Genomic DNA, 21469 nt, shown 5'->3' on the forward strand with positions numbered 1-21469 from the left:
CTTGCTCCAATTAAAGTGCCGGTCAATCGGTCTTGGCCTGCTATATGAGTTTTACAATGAATCATCTTTGCTCGAAACCCTAACGCAAATTCCACTACTCTGCAGCTACGCTTTCACTCCGGGGATCGGCGGCTTAACCTTGGACGATCACCGGCCGGGCACCAGCACTTCTTAGCGTACCAAATTATCCCAATTTTTGTCCACTAGCTTTGTCAATTAAACTAATGTATATTGATAGAAACATAAAACATTAAATGTTTTTCCTTGTTTTAAAAAAACATATTTAACGTTTTGTGGTCTAGGAATAGTAATATTAATTTCTTGATTTTCCTAATTCTAACCCGACCCTTCTCGAAAGCAAGCCCGTGCATGCTAATATATGTTAGTTGGCCTAACCCACACAGACATGCATCTCAGTGTCTTGTTGACAACAAGCCGGTAGAATTGAATGCAGTTTTGTTTATTTTCCCGTGGCTTGAACGGTCCTGATTTTTCTAAAAGAAAATACTGAGTAATTATATGCCAGACTGGCCAATCAAAACGCTGAAAGTGTCTGCAAAAAAGACCGGTCAAAACGTCAAGTTGGTCAAGAATTAATTAATTATACATATTACAGGGCCCAGAGTGGATTAAAGTGGAGTAATTAGTATAGTTAAGAGTTAACGCGATAGATGATGCGACATTCGATTCCAAATGGGCATAATATCGTGACAGATGGCACTCATGTAGTGTCTCTAGACCGACCACGGCGACGGAGGCAAGTCATGAGTAGGGATTAATTATAAATTATAAATTGACCTAATTACTCATAAATCGATATCCAAACTTCTTTAAAAAAATGGGCCTGACAATCATTTTGTCACCTAGCGGACGCATTTGGAATTTCCCTTTACCTCAATTCATGAACAATTCAATGTGAGAATCTCTCACTCTTCACTTCCTAATTTCGTATAGTTTGTGATTAATTTTTAAATAATTTTTTGTATTAAAATATATATTAATAATATTTTTTTATTTTTTAAAAATTATTTTTGATATCAACACATTAAAATGATTTGAAAATATTAAAAATATATTAATTTGAAGCTAATAAAAAAATAAAAAAATTTAAATTTTTTTAAAAATATTTTTGAAATACAGAAACAAATAGATACCCTAGTGATATAACCACAACCAAGTTTTTGTTTGTTTTTATAATTTCAAAATATTATTATTTTTTTTAAAATTGATATTTTTTAGTATTATAAAATTATTTTTATATGTTCATATTAAAAAAATAAAAAAAATATTATTTTAATAAATTTTCAAACAAAAAATACTATCATTTTCAAAACACCAATTTAGTGTTCAAACAACGGCACCGTCATTATCATGTCCTCTAATTTAAAGACAATAATTTTGTTGCTCTCCATCTGGTTTCCAACAAACTCAGATTGATTGTCCTTGATTCACCAAGTGAAGAACACATGTAGGACCTGTTATATCAGACAAACAGCAATGAGATTAAGGCCCTTAGAGTAGAACAGAAAGTTATTCAATACATTCATTGTTGTTGTTGTTGTTCAATCGTTCTTCTAAAGGAGAGGTCACGGTTTTAACTCCTCAAAGAAGGCTCGACCAACTCTTTAAAAACGGGTCTCGAGGAAGCTCAGAGGCGAAAGAATAGTTTGAAACATTTAGAAGAGGAGCTGGAGCACATTGGGGGAAGGAATAAAGCAAATTTCGGAAACCATTGAGCACCCACCGCTCATTATGCAGTGCAGCATCTCGGCAAATAGATTACACAGATGTTTTTTTTTTTTTTTTCCTATTATCAACCCGAATAACACATGTAAACATATACATGGTATGTGTTAGAGTGGATTTGTACGTCCTGCTATATACTGTATTTACTATTTTTTTAACAAATAATAAAAAAAAATGAACCGCTAATTGCCCAAGGAGAGCTAAAGCTGAAAGTTGCCTCAAAACCCAGCACTTCAACTTCAAATAAGTGTCAACATCAACCGCGAATGCAGGGTACCATCAATGAAATCTAATAATGGTTTCATTCGACTTTCGAGATACTTCTAGTCGTGGAGGCAAGAGGTTCAGAAAGCTCCCTCGAGAAGTCTCATCACCAGGGGCTGTAACTGATGATTCTATTGCCTCCGACTCGCCTTCTGAAAGAGTGGAGCCAAAAAAGGTTGAAGAAACAGCATTACAATACACAAAATTATATGACAGTCAGGCACATGAGAAGGGAAAATAAAGGGTGATCATGATGCATGTTTCCAAGAAATAGATTGGGAATAGGTATCAGCCTACCAAAAAGCGACTTGATAGATGGTCTCTTCAGCTTGGTGTCTTTCTTCTTCAAGTCGGCTATAGATGAGAACATATTGAAATCAGTAGCCACTGGAAACAATAGAAGAACTGGAAAAGCAATCAAGCAAGATTGCTAAACTAAATTCCAGGCATCTTTTGTAGGAAAATTCTAGACACTCGGTGCCCCTGCTGTCTCTAAAGTGATATCATGTGAAATATAAGAGGCGCATATTCAAGGCCAACGTATTTGCCTTGCCCTTACATCTAGCGCTGCAAAAATTATGCACTGTGTGTGTCTGCGATTTGCTAAGCACTTAAAGATTAACTCACGTACAGAGAGACGTGCAGAATCCTTGCAAAGTTTCTGGCAAACTTTTATTAAGAATAGAATAATCTAAAAAAATATTTAAGAAATACTAGCTGAAATTTAAATCCCTTTATGAAGTTTGTGTTGCCATATCACTAATTCTCTTAGTTGTCCTTGGATGCTCACTGATCCATTGAGATTCCACACTTGAAATGAATCAGTTCACCAAGAAAGTTGGTTCTGCATGCTTAAGAAATTGTGTTGCTGCTACTTTAGAAGTACCTCGACATTAATGACTTAGCGAAGCTTAAAAAGATCCAGTTCAAGGCCAAGCAACAGTCGCATAATTTTTAATGTGCACAACATGAAATGGATATAGGTACAAAATGAATGTGTACGTAACATTAACTTATCTAAGTTTAAAATCCCGTTTAAAAGAAAATTCCATTTTAACTTAATATTTCTCACCACTCATTTATGTACACAACATATTTGCTGCTAACATGAACATGGCACCATTCCCTGAAAAGTTTAGTGCTTTTTTCCTCCTTAAGATAGTGTGTAATTCTATAATAGCAGTTTTTTTTTAAAGTTTTTTTTTTTTAAAATGCATCAAAATATTTTTTTAATTTTTTATTTTTAAGAATCAAAATAATTCAAAAACATAAAAAAAAATTATTTTAAAATAAAATAAAAATTTAAAAGCGCTATGTGGCCGCGTAAACAAACAATGTCTAAAAAAAGTGTTCGGTTTCAAGCACATGATTCAATAGATACCCAAATCAAAACCATAACCAAGCGTTGCAATGCAGTTGAAAATGTTAGAGAATTACCCATCCCAGGAACTTGATAGTCATTCACAATTTCAAAGTTCTTGTATGTATAGCCCACAAAATTGACGTCCTTAGATGAGAGCATCTGCAATATAGATGGAAAAAAGTGAGGGATATACAGGTCATTTCTGGTTAGGTAATTCATGATGGTTTAAATTAAATATCACTGGTTGAGAAATGAGAAGCACATGTGGTACCATATATTGGCCATTTCTCTTGCACCTGTTGCTGCTTTAAATTAAAAGATTAGATCATGATGATTTTAGCTGTCCTTCCCGATTTGCATTGCTGCCATAAACATTAACATCTCACTGCTTCTCTATGTATTTTTATACGACGGGTCCGATGTTGTATAGTTTATACGGCTCCCACTTTAAGCACCTACTATTGTGTTTATGTAATATGCATGCCACTCCCAGGGAGAAAGAAAAAAAGAAGGAAACAATATGAAGGAAAAAAAACAAAAAACCACCATCTCTTATATTTCTTTTGATTCCTCTTGGTGTGGTGAACATATACAGTAGGAAATATTTTAGGCTTGTGAGTTGCGAGTGGTTTTTTATGAAAAATAATTTCTCTGAAGTTTTGTAGTTGAATAGTAATTAATTACGAGATAGAGAAATAAATAAGATCTTTGAATTATCTGCCCTTATCGTGCATGCTTGGTTTAGCATTAATTACTTGACATTGTCCAAAAGGATTGAGAGTTAAGAATTTAATGTCGTTCACACTCATTAAAAGTTATTCGTCCAAAATTCACAAATCCTATCAATTCGTATATTTTAGACTCCAAACTTTTAACTTCTAGAAAAGCAACTTCAGTAACAGCTCCTAACTAACTATGAAAAATAGTTCCCTTGCCCTACTATTAGCTTGACACTCAAAGGAAAAAGCTTGTGCATGCTGTCCTTTACCAATAACAGAAAGTCACAAATGACTCAAGGAAAGACTAGGGAACATTGCATTTTGATCCTCATCAAATCTTGCCTTCAATTTCTTGACAATCAGAAAGGCCTTCTTAAGCAAATAAAAAGCCCAATGCAAAGATGGTAAAAATTAAAACGCAACTAACTATGACAGATCTCCAAAACCATACCAGCAACTGAACTTGTCCTTGCCCCACATTCAGATTCCAATGGGGAAAAGGAGAGAAAAAAACAGAGGAACCCTAGACACAATCACATGGACTCCATGTGGCTAGAATTCTTCACCATAGCAACCGCTAAGTACCAAGAACAAGACTCATATGACACTTGGGGCAGAGAAAAATACAATGCCTTTGATTTTCTCTGTGTGTAAAAATGAAATTTTCTGGTTTGCTGAAAAGGAAAACCTTTTCATATTCAAGAATCAACCACTTCACAGCTTGAAGCAACAAAGAACAATATACTGAGAGATAATGGCACTAATAATCTCATATGTAAATACTCTCGAAGACTTAATCTGACCTTTCTCCATGGACCAGTTTTTGATGTAGTTTGAGGTTCGTTCTCAGACTGCAGAGCCAAAAGCACGCAGGAAAAAAAAGTATACTGAGCAACAAGCACAGATAGTTCACAAAACCTGATAAGAAATTAAGAGACGTCAATACCTCTTCAAATTTTACAAAATTTTGGGTATCCAAATCATCCTTGACCTCAGGAATAAATGCAGCTTCCATCTGATAAAGCTTATCCCATTCCACGCCATTAAACCATGGATGAGCCTGTAAAAGGAAGAGGTAGGAATGTAATTCTTTTTATTTGCACCTAGCTTACTTAACATATTCAAGTATTCAGAAAAGGAAGAGGTAGGAATGTAATTCTTTTTATTTGCACCTAGCTTACTTAACATATTCAAGTATTCAGAAAAGGAACAACACCTTTATTTCATCTGCGCCATTTGTTCCCAATCTCTGGTCGACATTACATAAGAGTTTGCTAATAAGATCTTTTGCCGCTGGAGATAATTTTGCTTCTTCTGGAAATTTCAAATGTGTTCTCCAGTTTACTATCTGCGTAAAAGGGAAAACTTCACAGCATTAACTTATTAGCGAATTGATATTTACTTACTATTCTTAAAACCCATAATATTAAGTATATATCAGTAGAGCCCAATTAGGGTATTGATCCAATCAGGGAAGCACCCACAACCTATGTAGCTTAAAAAAAACTGCATTTACATTAACCAGATTTAAAAAAGGCAAAATCATTGGCTACTTTAAATATGCAAATTAAACTATTCAAAAAGAAAAGAATGATTAATGCCCGAAGATGTCTGTGCCCCAAACATAGATCAACTGTAACATGCAACCTAAAAGATTTACCCGAGTAAAGCTATGGATCTTTATGATACACATGAGATCCCAATGATATACAAGTTGGGTCAGAAACAATAAAGTACAGCTATGGTTCAGTTTAAAATTAACCAAAACTAACAGCAGAAATTCCTAATCTATTGCCATGTGAAATTTATCTTCGAAGAAATAGAACAGGCAAGAGACTTAGTAAGAATGATCTAGAAAGACATGCAAGAAAGAAGTGTGCAATCAAAGACATGTGGAGGCAAGGTTGAAAACAAAAAACACCAATCACCAACATGTCTCACTTTACCTTCCTACATGTTGACAATGGTTCATCTGAATAAAAAGGTGGATAACCCACAAGCATTTCGTACATAATAGCACCAAGTGACCACCTGCAAATAATAACTGTGAGTCTCGTAGCCTAAACTACCTTGGAGAAAACTAGTGTATCTCCAGATATGCAGCAAGCGTTGGTAACAGTTGAAGGCTTAAGTTATTTCCAACCATGGAGTCATCAAAACGCTTTAGAAGTAACTTATTTCCATGCCCATCAGAATGTACAGAACTACTAACCAATCACATTCCATCCCATAACCTTTCTTCAATAGCACTTCTGGAGCGATATAGTCAGGTGTACCAACAGTAGAAAAGGCCTGCAGGACCCAACAACAAAATTTAGACAAGGAAAAACAAAGCCATATCCTTTTGATCTTCAAAAAACATGCTTAAAGCTCACACACCACTTTAAAAAAGCCAAAATAAAGAAGCAAATTCTCTTCTAGAATTTTATTCCATAATCCACATAGGATTCATATCTTAATTGAGAACAACTAACACTCTTCATTTTTTAAAACATGTTCTTCAAATCACCAAGGAAGAGAGAAGGCAAATCAGATAAACTAAAGGATCCATTTAAGATTTTAAATTGATATGCCAAGTTGGAATAATCAGACGCACATACATAGATGGAGATTTCAGACATGCGATGGCAGAAAACTTACAAGCATCCTCCTATTCTTTTGCCAATGTTCCAATTGCTCTTGCTGTGTGCGCCTAGGAGCTGCTGGGCGTTCTTCATTCTGGGTGGTCCCATTACTATTGTTGTTTACTACTGAAAAGTCTCCTTCTTGGATGGTACTGCAGTCCAATGGTTTACACAGTCCAAAATCAGATAGCCTCAAGTGCCCATATCTATCAAGTAGCAGGTTGTCGGGCTTAATATCCCTATAACATGTGATGCAAAATAAAAAACAAAGTTAATCCACGTTTAACTGGCCAATACATTCTCATTGGCCTAAAACACCCCAAGATAAAATTATTATTATTATTTGACATTTAATTACAAACCTATGGATGTAATTACGCTTATGGATAGATTCAATAGCCAAAACTGTTTCTCCAACATAAAATCTAGCTTCATCTTCTGTCAAGGTATCTTTTCTCATAAGTAAAGTCATCATATCTCCACCGGGTAAATATTCCATGATAAGGTAGAGAAACCCATCATCTTGAAAAGAACAGTACAGTTTGACAATGCAATTGCTGTCAACCTCAGTGAGCAGATTCCTTTCAGCTTTAACATGCTCAACCTAGAAAAGATTGTGATGCCAACTTGTAATAAACAAGGGTAATAAACCTTAGTCATATATATCATCAAGCAGGCCAGATAAATGTTTACCTGGCCCCTGCGCAACATCTCTGATTTCTTAAGCTTTTTCATAGCATACACTTGGCCTGTTGTTTTTTCTCTACAGATTCTGACCTGCCCAGGAAGCAAACTTTATATCAACCATAAGCTTATAGCAGAAAAGCAACTGGCACTTTTAATAGTTCCTATAAAAACATGAGCAAATGGACGTAATAGTTAAAAGAATCACTCATTCTCAAAGCTTGGACGCAAAAGAGAAAAGGAATTACACAGAATATATCATATATGACTTTCTATGTTCTTCTCGACTAACAAATCACATTTACAAAACACAAGCATAACACGAAATCACAGCTAGGAAAGAAAAAAAGTAGCTATGGAAAGCCAAGTAATTTCCACATCTTCGTCTAATTCATGAATATGCCTAGTGTACATAACGGGACAATGTGTTTATTCACAGAGCAGATTATATAAAATACAAAAATAACACAAAAAATGTTCATTTTCACAGAAAATCATACCAGCTACAGCTTTTGAAGCTCCACAAAGAGGTGCCACAGATATCATCACTACCCTAACATGCCAATGGCAAACACATAAAAACTCTAAATCTAACACTAAAAACTTCAGTACAAATAGTGTGAAGACCCATTAGCAAACCCCTTGAGAAATTACACGTATATAAAAAGAATGGCAATATGCATACCTCCCCAAACGCACCCTTGCCAATCATTGTCAACAATTCAAAATCATCAACACCCATTTTATGCCTCTGGAGGCGCATGTATTCAGTTTCCTTCTTCTCCAGGAATTTAAGTAAGTTGCTCTGATCTTCCTCAGACACATCAGCATCCGCCAACTTCTTTTCCAATGTCGTCCGTCTATTAAAACAAAAACACATTCAGAAATTAATCAACTCCATCATCGCATCAAATGTAAATCTTCAGTCAATCCATCGCATCATACCGTTCCTTCCTCTCTTGTAGATTCTTCATCTGCTCTTTGTAATGATTCTCAATATACCGCTTAGCCGCAGCAACTTTCTGCTTGGTGACATTGGAATGAGCTTCCCCATCCATTTCCGATATCGTATCTTCATTATCCTCAGCACCTCCCTCCTTCCTCCTCGAAGGAGACCTAAACTTTTCTCTCGGTTGAAATTTTTGAAACCAACTCCTTGCTGAATCCATTTCACTTCTCACTGCTACCAGTCATCCCGCAATTAAATTAAAAAAACATCTACATCACAAATTTAAATTACAATCATTTCTGAGAGTTAACAATTGGATTTAAAGAGAAAAAAAAAGAAAAAAAAATCAACGCCGAGATTTATAGACCTGGAAGAAGAGGAGTCGATCGATGGAAGAGAAAATGAAAACGATTTCTAGCAATTATGCTGCAGAATTCTAGAAAGTACGGGGGGAAAAAGAGAAGGAAGAAACAGAGAAATCCGATTACAGCCAAATTTGAGAGATGTGAGTGATCCGCCAAGGAGAAGAGCGGCATTTACGGTGTAGTAAAACTCTATTTATCGATCAATACATTTATTTGATCCTCTTGCTTTGCTTTGTATAGATAAATATTTTTCATAAATTTTGATTGCAATATTTTCTCTAGCTACTGTGAGCAGTTTCATTGCATTTGCAGCAGACCAGACCTCACTAGACCTTCCATTTTATATACCTTTCCATATAATATGTTTATTTGTTTTTTTACACGGTTTGGTCAGTGCGTGTTGACGGGTTAGTGTTTTTTAATTAAAATTATGCTTTTATTATAATTATTTATTTATTTTTAATTATAGTAAATTTAAATTACCAAAAGAATTCTTAAAAATAAAATTAAAAAACAATTTAAGAAACATAAACTATGATAAAAAGGATATACAAAATAAAAACAGACGCATCAAACATGAAATAATAGAGACGTTTTAGAATAAGCTTTTCTATATCAATATTACATTAATTACTTTAATCAGATCAAATATAGGCTTTAATCAACGATGATGTCCAGCTATTATAATCATAATTGCCCAATTAATGCCTAACTTCCTACCTTTAACTTCATCAAATGCTCATTATTACTCATAATTGCGTCGTAGTCTTCCTAACACGCACTCTCCACATGAGATGATGCGAAGTGAGTCGTAAACTAATACACTAGCGGAAAAATCACAAGCAGTTTTTATTTTATTTTATTTTTTTATAGAAAAATAACAATTACTTTTTAAAATATTTTTTTGTTTAAAAGTATATTAAAATAATATTTTTTTTTATTTTTTAAAATTATTTTTAATATCAATACATTAAATCTAAAAATTAAAAAAATAATTTAAAATAAAAAAATATAATTTTTTTCAAAAATATTTTTTAAACACAAAAATAAATAATCTCCTAAACTAATAACCCTCATCTTACCAGTATATTTTGCAGTTAACGGTTACTTGGGATCATATTTTTCAGTCCGACTCAAAATTTAATTTAGAAAAAAGGTTTGGAGTATTCAATTATTGGGTTAATTAGGGTCAAATACTTTTATTAAAATAATAATATTTTTTTAAAAAATAATTTTTTTGGTGTTGAGTTGGTTGGATTTTGCCGTGCAACTGAATCACTAAAAACTCGGACTACTCAAGAATCTGTAATGGATTAAGTTCATCATCCTAGATTTTTTGAGTCAACCATTAGATTGACTGAAATTAACAGCTAAGTTAGGAAAGGAAGAACAGCAAGAAATAGAGAATATTCCAAACCTTAAGTTTAGTTTTGGAAAGTGTTGCTGTAGGTAGGGTGGTTGGGGGGGGGGGGAGTTGGAGAAACATGGACATCAAAAGTGACCGCGACCAATAATATGGCAGGAAAAAGACAGCTCTCTCCTTTCCTGCCCCCACTTTTTTTCTGCGAGCATGCTTGCCAGAGCTTCAATCTTGCTTCTTCGTCCCGCCCTTGCTGCTCTCGCTCTCTTTTTTTGTCTTCTACTCCACAGCCTAGAAACAGGGATCCCACTTCAAGCTTGAAGTTTCACCTAAAGCACAACGACTACCACTACCAAACTCAAGACAACTAAACAGCTGCAATGGCTGTCTGCATCATATTGAATCGACTCCTGCTCTTATTAAGATCTAATTTCCAGATATGCCATTGTTAATTTTAGGCAGTTCAAGACACCAATGCATTCATATGGATCAAAGAAGTTCGTGAAACTGCTCAAGCTGGGGCCAAAGCACATAAAGAGGCCAACGCATAATCCCACCAATTCCTTCGATTGAATAAAGCAATTACGGTACAATTATGTATTGGAACAAAATCAGGAACAGCAATTTCATAACTACATTGAATTGCAGTGGATAAATCTCAGCCGTTTAATTGAGAAGATAGCAACAGATTACAAACTACATTTTAGCCCGCATATTATCAGGCCTTTATGGTGCAGAGGGGGGGCAAACCAACAGCATGCCCCTCCTTTATCATCGTTAATACAAGAAAGGGAAAATTTATATTTCATGTTATCAATCAAGCAGTATACAAGCGTGAAACAAAAATAACCAGCTTAAATAGCTTTCACCACTTTTCCTTACGGCTCATCGGCATCTCTAGCCTTTTCATTTATTTTATTCTATATCCAGCTTTGAATTTGAAAAAAAAAACGACGGCAACAATTAATCTGGGAAGGATCAACGGTAGTATGCCATGTGTCTAGATGACATGAAAGGAGAACTACCAAGAGGAGAGGTCTTTTGATTTTGGGCAGGAGGGTTGGTGGGTTTCTTTTTCTCACTCTTGGTTTCATAGCGGAGCCAAGACTCAACAACAGAAAGCAGATTGGCTGAGGTTTTCAACTCACGAACCTCCGTTAGCTTCTCAGCCCTCCTCAGCTCACCGTCTTGTATGTAAGCTAGATGAGTTGCCCAAGTCTCTAACCCATCAAAAATATGAGTAGCATATACAATTGTAGCTCCTCTCTGCACAAAAAAGAAAAAAAAAAAAGAGTCTCGTTATAACATGATGAACTTCCCTCGGCGACTCTAACCATATTGATGCGCATATCAAGAGAATCATAAACGGTGACCCTTACACTTTCCAAGTACTCCATATCTTCAAAAACAGACAACAGAGGTGATTCCATGCAAAATGATTTTCACTCAAGAAATCAGAAAAAATAGCCACAGTGATGCAGAAGGATCCAAAATCTAATAATCAAAATTCACATGGTGGCCATGATTCTCTTTCAGATAATACAAGCAGGGACCACTTGTTCTGTGCCCTGGCTACATTATGCAAATCCACTGTTTCTAACTTTTTCGACCATCATTCGATCATATCCGTTAGTGTGCATAAGAATTCAATTAAAAAAGGGAGTCATACCTGATCACACTCTTCCTTGAAGAACTCAAGCAAATCCATCCTGGCAACAACATCTAGATCGACTGTAACTTCATCAAGTAAAAGAACCTGCAATTAAAAATTTTGGATCCTACTCAATAAGGAAGTTTTGAGATAATATGGTCTTTCAGCAACATCATCGTAAACAACCGAAATGCAAAATGATAGCCATGTTGCCACCTCCCAATCCCTAAATTCCCACCCCTTCCAGGGATTGAACCAAGATCTTCAAACAAAAATCCCAAATTCCAACTGATGGGGTGTGCCTGTGAAGCAAATTGATAGCCCGTTAAAGAAGGAAAATGGGCAACTTTGCCAGGTTTGGGTTATTTTTAGTAGATTGGATGCGCACGATGAATTGATCTCACAAGTAGGTGGCCCAAGACTTGCATGTTGAACCCTTTGGCTTAGATTACTAGCCAGACCAGTAAGAAAATACAAATAGTATTTCATAGATGCAAGCATCTCTTTAACAACGAACAATTTTGCACAATATAAAAGAAAAGCTACAGAATAAAATGTTCCAATGAGAAATGCATGTTCTCCTAGATGACTTTGCTTTGCTGAATTTATAAAAACTGACTCTGATACATTCCAACACGCCCCATTCTTATAGGTGGTCACTGACCAAGGCTTCATAGCTTCATCATACCTTAAATGGATGGAGAAGACCCATGCAAATCTGGACTCTTCGCCGCTGCCCATCAGATACCTTGTGCATTCGCCATTGCAGATCAATGTCAAGCAGGTCAATCAACTTTTCTCTTCTAACAGGATCAGTCCCTTCAACTGCCAGTAATACAAAGAACAGAGTGCAATCTCATTTCTATTAAATCTTAAAAAGAAATCACTGACAACAAAAGAGCACACAACACCTTCACACAAAATAAAAGAAAAAGAAACAACTCTTAAGAGTTCATTAGTTACCTCCAAATATCATATGTTCCGCAGAGAAGTCTCCCTGTAGTGGAATCTCTCCCTGAAAAACCACAAGGCAATATTCATCCAGAGTGAATTTCTTTACAGCACGTAAAAATGCACTCGACGGGAACAAGAAAAGAGCAAACCCTAACTTCATTTGAAACTTCAATCCAAAAAAATTTACTGGGTACTCAAGCTGAAACTACCACTACTCACAAGAAAGAGAGAGACATGAGAATTTTTTTTTTTGAACATTTTTGAGAGATCGGATAGGATTTCTCTCCACTTCCTGGGTCTATTTTTCTTTTAATGCTGTAAATATTGGTAATTATAACTTGAGCGCCATAAAATTTAACAAGCATGAGTCAACCCAGTGTATAGTAATTTATTCGATAATTAAGCTAATTAATCACTTCTAATCACTTGAATTTAAGCACAAACCGTAGACAATCAAATGTAACTACGCAATGCTATGACAAAAAACGCAAATATAATAACATACCATACAAATATAGCTTTAACAAGAAACAAAACTCACAGCAGATCCAACAGTTTTACTCCAAGAACCTCCTAAATAAGCCAAGTCACCACTACAAACCAATTGCGTATCATGAAAAGCCGAACCATTTATAACCCGCACCACATCTTTCCCTCCTACCATATGCTTCCCTGCCATTATTTTCAGCAAAGTGGTCTTCCCTGTACTACAAAAAGGTAATGAGCTCAGTATATATTATCACTAGTAATGCTTCAAAATCAACGAAAATTTTGATTTACCAGATCCGTTAGCGCCGACGAGAAGGCAACGAGATCCGGGAGAGATGTTGAGATTGAAATCGTAGAAGAGTGGATGCTGTCCTGCGTATGCGAATTGCATTCCGCATATACTGATACTGTTTGCCTTCTCATTTTCTCCTCCTTCTTTTTCTATTGATTGAGAAGCTTTCTCTGCCATTTTTACTTGTTTTTGCTCTGCAAATTGAGGTGGTTGTACGGAGATATTGTGTTGTCGTCGGTGATGCTATTATACACGCCTCTGTTGTTGGTTTGGTTTGTTTCGCGGCCACGAGCTAGTCAGCGGGTTTGATGGTCGTCACGTTGGATGCACCAGCTTTTTACACGTGGTGATTTTTTGGTGCACCACGTCTCCGTTAAAAGAGCCCGTTTAGTATTGGTTTACAACCACAAAAACAAACCATGCCTTAGATTATTTTATTTTTAAATAAAACAATCTTCCTTGTTAACCACGTCGGTTTTAGATTATTTTATTTTTATTTTTTTCCACTGGAAAATCCGTTTATTCTTGTTAAAGAAGGCATTTTTTAGCTGGGTAATTGATATGGAAAAAAACATGTGCTATTAAATCAAATAATTATTAGTTATCGATTATCAAGCCAGTGTAGGTAAATATTTTTTTATTAAATAAGACCCCTTTATTTTTTGAAAAAAAAAAAATTGGTGTTAATCCAATTAATTTGTGCTGGGCACTAAAATTTGATATAGTTAATTAAATTTTAATAAAAAATGATATTTTTATTCAATTATAACTCAATCCACAAGTATGATTTCAAAAGTTTGTTTTATACAGCATCAAGTGGCATTGAAGGGAAGGGAATCATCAGCCACCTATTGTAGAAATATCTACTCTTAAGACAAGACTCCCTCTCGAATTAGAGAATGAGTCACGGATTTGTCTCTCTTCAGGGAATTATTTTTTTTCCCTTTCTCTTTTGAGAATGAATTCTCTCTTCAGATTGGGGGCTTCTTTCCCTCCGTTACATTGGAGATCATGATCCTGGCTGCGCTTGGCGTGAAAGTGCAACTGAAAGCCGTCGTGCAGACCCGCGGGGGTTTTAATACGAGCCCAGCCCGTCTAGTGGTCCTGGATTTGAGGTCTAGTTCTGCAAAAGGGCAATTAAGCTTCTCTAGCTGTGAATGGGAACATTGGAAATCCAGAAGTGTCCCCCAAGCGCAAACAACGAATCTTATGCGGTGCCATGTAGCTGCGTGGGAGTTAAAAAGCGTCAAAAATTGACTTCTAAGGGTGTGGAAGGTGGTTGAAGATTGAAGTGTTAAGTTTGGTAAGTTCTCTCTCTTAGAAAGTCGTTGAAGATTGTTTTTATGATGTTTGGTAAATTTTCATAAAACAATTGATGTTCGAGTTTGAGAAGTCTAATGGTGAAACAAAAAAGTAATTAAAAACTAATGGAGATAAAAAAAATTAAACATAATTAATAATAATATTCCAACGCTTTCTTTCTTTCTTTCTTCTTATCCCCAGCATGTTTGGTAAATAATTCATAAAATTCATAAATATGTGAAGTTAGTTAAAAAAAGAAGAAGAAAATTTAAGTTCAAATTTATTGATAAAAAATATAATAATAAAAAGATTATATTACGGAGAACTTAAAACTTTGCATGTGTGAAATGAATTTATGGCTACTCTTTTCCATCTTAGATCATAAAAAAATGTCAAACCCTATTGCATTTAAAACGCAAACTCTACTATATTCCTCTAAATACTACACCCCCTAAAACAGGCCCTACACCAGCAATTCCCTGTTGATATCAACATTTACTTTTAATGAATGTGTAATAATGAATGTGTAATAGAATAATTGTAATTGCTTTTCAAATAAATTTTTGTAATAAAATAAATGTTAATAATATTTTTTTATTTTTTAAAAATTATTTTTGATATTAATGCATTAAAATTAAAATGATTTGATAATATTAAAAATATATTAATTTAAAATTAATAAAAAATTTAAATTTTTTTTAAAACATTTTTAAAACGCAAATCAGGCATGAACTTGCTATACCCAGCTGTGAAAGCTACTTTGAGAAACAGGTGTCAGCCTGCACCTGTTGCGGATTATGCACTTTTTTTTCGTCGTTCTCATGGGTCAGGGGCAGGAGCAAGACAGAAGAACCGTATTTGGTAAAAGGTACACATCAGGAAACTAGAACAATAAAGACACCATTCTTTTTCTCTATCACGTAGAAATAGGAACTCAGTTCACGTAAGAAGAAAAAAAGCATTTGATACATTCATACAACATTATTTTTCACACATGGTCGTATTTGATAGCTCATGGTTGCTTACATTTCTCGATTTCCTCCACTTTTTTCATCTTTTCCAAAGAGCAAGTAAAACAAATGCCTTAATCATGCTCAATAAATCCCCAACACAATTAGAATGCAGCCCATCCCGATGCAGCTGTCTTGGTTGATCCTGTTGTTGTTGAAGGAAGATTTCTCTGCAGATGCAGGACAGCAAGGGAACTATATAACACGCAGTCACATATGCATCTACTAACTAAGGCAACATACATTTAGTTGAAGTGCTAAGCACGGGATGTGTTGTAGTATTTGAGTGCGTAACACAACGGGGAAAAGACAAATATAGTGCAGAAAAATCCCCTCGTTCTCCTTAAGAATACACCAGGATCTCCGAAAGGAAATTGTAATCAGTTTATCCCCATTATGACATTACTATCCTAGCATACAGTCAAGTGCACTCTATTCACACATCACATTACCAACAATCAACAAGTGAACAAGCAAGTCCATGGCCTTATCAAAACACAAATCTTCAGGGCATAATGAGCGGTGTTTTAACATTTCTAAAGAACACATCGATTGAACTAAGCTAGTATAACGTTTCAAACACACAATACCATCATCAAGAACACAAACAGCATATACAGAAAGCAGACATACCTCAAGTGGAGACAGGTCCGATAAAGAATCAGTAGATCGCGGTGTACATTCCCTGGGAGCTGCTTTTAGACCAATGCCAAAATTATTCACAGCCGACTTTCGAGCAGCAGCCGGATCATTGGGAGGCGGTGGAAGCGGGGACCTTGGTTTCCCCGCCCCAGTTGGAGGTGGGGCAATGACTAAAGTTTTAGGCTTTCCAGTTGCCGAACCAGACAGCCCTGCAGCTGATAGCATTCCAGCTCCACTCGATGGCTTAGGCTTCACATTAATTCTTATAGTTTCCCCTTCCTATAATTCAAAATTATGGATCTTTAATCTCATAAAAATTCAATGATCAAACCTAACTAACTTAACTAAACACCATCAATCAACCAAAATAAAGCGATCAACTTTTAAGCTAACTACCTTTAATCTGTGATTAACAGCAGGATGAATATCAATGTGAGCGTCACTCTCACTCGTCTCGCCACTCTCTTTCTCATTTTCTCGTCTGACATACTTCTCGTGATCCGATAACGCCACATTAAAATCAAACGCTTCATTTCTCTCAGTAAACCCTAGACCAACAAACGCGTGCTTGCCTCCCCCGTCCTCTATTTTTAGTACGAAATACCGGGACGAGTCGAGGACTGTCTCGACGGAGTTCTCGCGCTGTCCAGGGTTAAAGAAACATGCGGCAAATAGCTCACCAGAGTTCGGATCTTCTAATCGGATCTCGCACCGCTCTTTGCAGGACACGACTCGAAGCCGTCCAGACCAGATCTTGTCGGATTGTAACCATTCTCCGCATTTGTAGCCGCCGGAAGTGGAGCGAGGAGGGATTTTGTAGACCGAGACTTCGCGAACCACCAAAAGTGTGTGCTCGAACGACTCGTCGTCTTCATCGAATGACATTTTAGTTGGCGTCCTTTAGGCAATGATGTAGGTTTTTAGAGAGTCTGTAAGCCCAATGCGGAGAGATTTTAAGCTTTGAAAGGTAAAAGAGAAGGTATCAGAGAGAGAGAGAGAGGAGAAAGCTGCAGAGACGTGGATTCGAAGAGTGATTGATTGGTCAACTGTAATGAGAGAGAAAGATGAAGACCTAATTACTGATTTGCCCTTTGTCTCCTTGTCAATGGCTTTGCGCGTTTTCTAAAAGTCTTGCCGGCCTGATTGGATGAGCCCAATGGTTCCATCCAATGTGGGCCTGGTCCGTAACTTTATTAAAAAATGGGTCATAAACCCTAGTCGCTCTCGTTCATCAATTATCTCTTTTGAGTTTTGAAGCGAAGCGAGCGCTGTTTCCACTTTCTAGTCCCTTGCAAGAAGAGCGGAGAGCGGTATGTCCATCCCTAGGGTTTCTTTATTTTTTACTCTTCTGTGGTATTGTTCATGCTTTTTTGGCTTTTAATTATGTTATGTGGATTTTTGCAAAGATGGGCTCCTTGTGATTTTGACTTTGCTGTTTGTAGGAAGGTTAATAAGGAGCTGGAACAATGTATCTTCAGTTTTACATAAACGATAATGGTGACAAAGTCTACACTACCAAGGTATGTTATTTTGAGACTGACTCCTTATATCTTATTGATTACTTGGTGTTCTAGGTTTTGTGTTTCAGCTGTCTTTCTAGGTTTTGCATAACCTTGTTTCAGATGCCATCTTTTCTTTGGGAATGATTTTTTCAGAGGTTTAAATGGTGAGATAAGCAGGGTCAGGCTTTTCTAAGTATATGTCCTGGGAAATTTTATGTATTTTCAAGATTTACTTTTGTTGTATTTGAAAGTAATGGAAACTGTCTTTATTGTTTGAAGATTTTGCTAGGCATGCTTCTTGAGATGAGATTTTGAGAAAACAAGTGTTTTTTCAATACTTCTGAATATCTTTATTTTCTGCTTCTGTTGTTCATTATATTTTTGTTGAGTTGCCTTTTCTCTTTTGCAGAAAGAATCACCATTGGGCTTGCCCACTCAATCTGCTCACCCAGGTATATTTTCATTATCATGCTGTGATATTTTTTTATTTTGATTATGAAATTGACAACTGGAAATTTGTTAGGTTGCCGTAATCATTGGCTTTCATCCGAACAATAAATTCCCATGATCAATGATCCTTCTCCTCTGTCATTGTCTTTCTTCCTCTGTTTTATTACATTTCAGTAATACCAGAAGTAACATTTAATATCACTGGACTAAGTTATCAGGGTTAATTGTTTTATGCTATCCAAAATCATATTTTCAGATGTGCTGTTTTGAAAACCTTTTCCCGCATACACTTGTACTGTTGTTTTTGCGAGTTGAATAATTTTTACAGTGTCACAAGTGGTTGGGCTCTTGATAAAATTTCTTTAAAGGTTTATGTTTGCATGTATCAAATGATTTTGGATTTGACCTTTGCCTTTGGTTGATTTGTGATTAGATAAATTGGTTTAAACATGCATTTGGTGATCCAGCCATTTGACTTCATTCAAATTCTTCATTGCCTCACAAATCTGAACTGTTATGGCATGTTTGCATGAGCTAAATATGATTTCTCTTGGGATTTTCCAGACTAAAAGACTACACACATAATGAGCTTTGCGATCACTCCTGAGTGTCCTTCTCTGATCAATGTTTAGTGCTTCAGATACAAATTTCTTATTGATTTTTTCCCATTTTCAAATTGCAGCCCGCTTCTCCCCCGATGACAAATATTCAAGGCAAAGAGTTCTCTTAAAGAAGCGATTTGGATTGTTGCCAACCCAACAGTCACCTCTGAAGTACTGAGATCATTATGGCTGTCTAGTCGTTTATCTTCAAGTGTCTGAATGGGGAGCTTTCCTTCGTGCATGTTGAAGAGTGTTGTGTCTTTTCATCTTTGGTTGCTGAATGTAGTGCATTAGCCACCCCCGTTGTAGCCCAGATAGTTGTAGACTATTTCCTGGATAGAAAAAAAAAAATCCTACAAATGGATCTTTTATGAAAACTACGAAGTATTCATCGATGTAAAGCTTGTTGGCAAACTGAACACCATTGTGTCTTCAAAGTTTTCATAGTATGTCAAAGAAATATTTTAAGATGTAATTTCTATTATTTTCTAAAAATCTAGACTTCTTTCATGATATTCTATTCTTTTACTAGGTTAATGACGAGTTTGTTTTCTCCGTAAGCTTGTGTCATTTGCGGTCTTTTGAGTGAAAGATGGTAAACCTAGAGGCCTTGCGATCTTTTGAGTGAAGGATGATACACCTAACCAGGGTTTTTATTTGGGATTGATTTAAGATTTGTTTGTTTGAGGGAAAGTAATTTTTTTTTTTTTAAAAGTAAATTATTTTTTTATATTTGATAATATCATGAAAAATAAATTAAAAAATACTTTTTAGTATTTGGTTGCAAGCTGGAAAATTATTTATTAATGTTTTATTTTTTCAAGTTTATTAAAATAATAAGGAATAAATCTTACAAATTAAAAAATTGAGTAAGAATGAAATTGAAAAAAATATATAATTCCATAGATTATTTCAATTAAAATAAATAATAATCAAAATAATAGAGATCAAATCTTAAAAAAATAAAAAATAAATAAAAATAATAATAATTAATATTTTATAAATTATTTCAAATAAAATAAGTAACAATCAAAAGAATGAAAATCAAATTTGATAAATAAAAAATTTAAATTAAAAAATAACAAAGGAGAATCAAATAACAACTATAAAAATGAAGATAAAAGTTAATCTAAAAATAAAATTCTAATTGATGAAATTAAAAAAATAAATATTCAAAACAATATATATATAGCAATCAAAGTTTGAGGACTAAATTTAATATAACTAGCAAATAATATGACATTTTTAATTTTTTTATAATTTTCGGAAAGTGTTTTCCACTCAAAATAAAAGAAAAACACTTTCTTAAAAATCAAGCTAAATTTTTTCTTTAACTGAAAAATGTTTTTCGTTGACCGACTTTTCTAATAACAAATAAACACATGAAAGTTTTAAAAGTGGTTTTTTTAAAAACCACTTTATAGAAAATAAACATACTATAAATCTATCATTTTTTTTAAAAGCTTTTTATTTTTGTTTTTAAAAACAAAAAGAATGAGAATGAGAACCAAACTTGAAAGATGAAGAAATTAAAATAATAATAATTAACATTTTTTAAATTATTTCAAATAAAATAAAGTAACAATCAAGTGAATGAGAACCAAATTTGATAGATAAAAAATTTTAATTAAAAATAACAAGGGATAAGCAAATAACAATTATAAAAACGAGGACTAGAGTTAATATAAAAATTAAATTGTACAGGATAAAATTAAAAAGCAAATATTCAAAACAATATATATATAACATGATATTTTCTAAATTTTTTATAATTTTTAAAAAGTGTTTTCCACTCAAAATATATATATATATAAAAAAATTTTAAAACCAAGCTAAATTTTTTTTTTTGACTGAAAAGTATTTTTTATTTATTGAAAAATATTTTTTGTTGAATTTAAAAACCTATTTTTAAATAGAAGAGGTTTGACTAGGTCATTCCTTGGGATTTGCCGGGTGAACTGAAAGAATGAGATGGGCTTAATAACAATGTCTCAAAACGTTGCATTTCCTCCGAAATTAATTTAAGATTATTTTACACTTAATCAAGACTATCTGATCCAGTTCAAGATTATTTACACTTTACACGAGTTCAGACGCTCCCAAGCCTTTATTTCCTTAGGCTTAGGGTGTGTTTGTTATTGTGGTAGCTTTTATGGTTGCGGTTTATAAAAAGTAGTTTCTTAAAAAGTACTTTTTGTGAGGTTGATTTTAAAAAAAGTTGGTGTTTGGTTAAAACTGTGGTTGAAGTTGTGGTTTTAAAAAAAACAGTTTTTGGTGTTTGGTTACAAAACTGTGGTTCAACAATTGTGGTGGAAAAAAAACAATTTTGTGTTTGGTAAAAACTGTGGTTAAAAAAAAAATTAATTTTATTATGGTTTGTGTTTTATATTTGATTGGAATTAAATATTTGATTGGAATTAATTAAAAGGATTTTGATTGGAATTAATTAAAAGGACATATATATAGACACATATATATAATTCCAAAACATAGGTGTTTTG

The 21469-nt window shown here is 34.6% G+C and overlaps 4 protein-coding genes across 8 annotated transcripts; 1 reads left to right on the forward strand and 3 right to left on the reverse strand.

The window, feature by feature from the left end:
- Nucleotides 1–1711: 1711 nt before the first annotated feature.
- Nucleotides 1712–9052, reverse strand: LOC118052822 (uncharacterized). Of its 2 annotated transcripts, XM_035063900.2 has the most exons (14): nt 8717–9051; nt 8346–8618; nt 8086–8260; nt 7410–7493; nt 7079–7320; nt 6733–6955; nt 6305–6384; nt 6039–6123; nt 5309–5440; nt 5039–5152; nt 4896–4943; nt 3448–3532; nt 2308–2364; nt 1712–2162 (listed from the first exon to the last, which is right to left on the reverse strand). In XM_035063900.2, the coding sequence occupies exons 2-14, from the start codon at nt 8567–8569 to the stop codon at nt 2026–2028; spliced, it is 1686 nt and encodes a 561-aa protein (XP_034919791.1). In that variant the 5' UTR covers nt 8570–8618; nt 8717–9051; the 3' UTR covers nt 1712–2025. The 2 variants fall into 2 exon arrangements, with proteins under 2 accessions (XP_034919791.1, XP_073263879.1); XM_073407778.1 differs by lacking the exon at nt 2308–2364 and having other exon boundaries at nt 8717–9052.
- A 1655-nt stretch (nt 9053–10707) lies between these two features.
- LOC118052823 (ABC transporter I family member 19) lies at nt 10708–13752 on the reverse strand. Of its 2 annotated transcripts, none has more exons than XM_035063901.2 (6): nt 13460–13752; nt 13221–13381; nt 12689–12740; nt 12414–12550; nt 11744–11830; nt 10708–11340 (listed from the first exon to the last, which is right to left on the reverse strand). In XM_035063901.2, the coding sequence occupies exons 1-6, from the start codon at nt 13635–13637 to the stop codon at nt 11053–11055; spliced, it is 903 nt and encodes a 300-aa protein (XP_034919792.1). In that variant the 5' UTR covers nt 13638–13752; the 3' UTR covers nt 10708–11052. The 2 variants fall into 2 exon arrangements, with proteins under 2 accessions (XP_034919792.1, XP_034919793.1); XM_035063902.2 differs by having other exon boundaries at nt 13221–13386; nt 13460–13601.
- Nucleotides 13753–15706: 1954 nt separating this feature from the next.
- Nucleotides 15707–17439, reverse strand: LOC118052824 (uncharacterized protein At1g03900). The gene is made up of 3 exons (XM_035063903.2): nt 16811–17439; nt 16406–16693; nt 15707–15942 (listed from the first exon to the last, which is right to left on the reverse strand). The coding sequence occupies exons 1-3, from the start codon at nt 17297–17299 to the stop codon at nt 15877–15879; spliced, it is 843 nt and encodes a 280-aa protein (XP_034919794.1). The 5' UTR covers nt 17300–17439; the 3' UTR covers nt 15707–15876.
- A 152-nt stretch (nt 17440–17591) lies between these two features.
- Nucleotides 17592–19483, forward strand: LOC118052825 (H/ACA ribonucleoprotein complex subunit 3-like protein). Of its 3 annotated transcripts, none has more exons than XM_035063904.2 (4): nt 17592–17724; nt 17857–17934; nt 18326–18368; nt 19049–19483. In XM_035063904.2, exons 2-4 carry the CDS (start codon nt 17881–17883, stop codon nt 19144–19146), a joined length of 195 nt encoding a protein of 64 aa, XP_034919795.1. In that variant the 5' UTR covers nt 17592–17724; nt 17857–17880; the 3' UTR covers nt 19147–19483. The 3 variants fall into 3 exon arrangements, with proteins under 3 accessions (XP_034919795.1, XP_034919796.1, XP_073263640.1); XM_035063905.2 differs by having other exon boundaries at nt 17611–17724; nt 17861–17934; XM_073407539.1 differs by lacking the exon at nt 17592–17724 and adding an exon at nt 17748–17767.
- The last annotated feature ends 1986 nt before the right edge of the window (nt 19484–21469 follow it).

Source organism: Populus alba, chromosome 2 (assembly GCF_005239225.2).
Source record: "Populus alba chromosome 2, ASM523922v2, whole genome shotgun sequence".
NCBI classification, from domain to species: Eukaryota; Viridiplantae; Streptophyta; class Magnoliopsida; order Malpighiales; family Salicaceae; genus Populus; species Populus alba.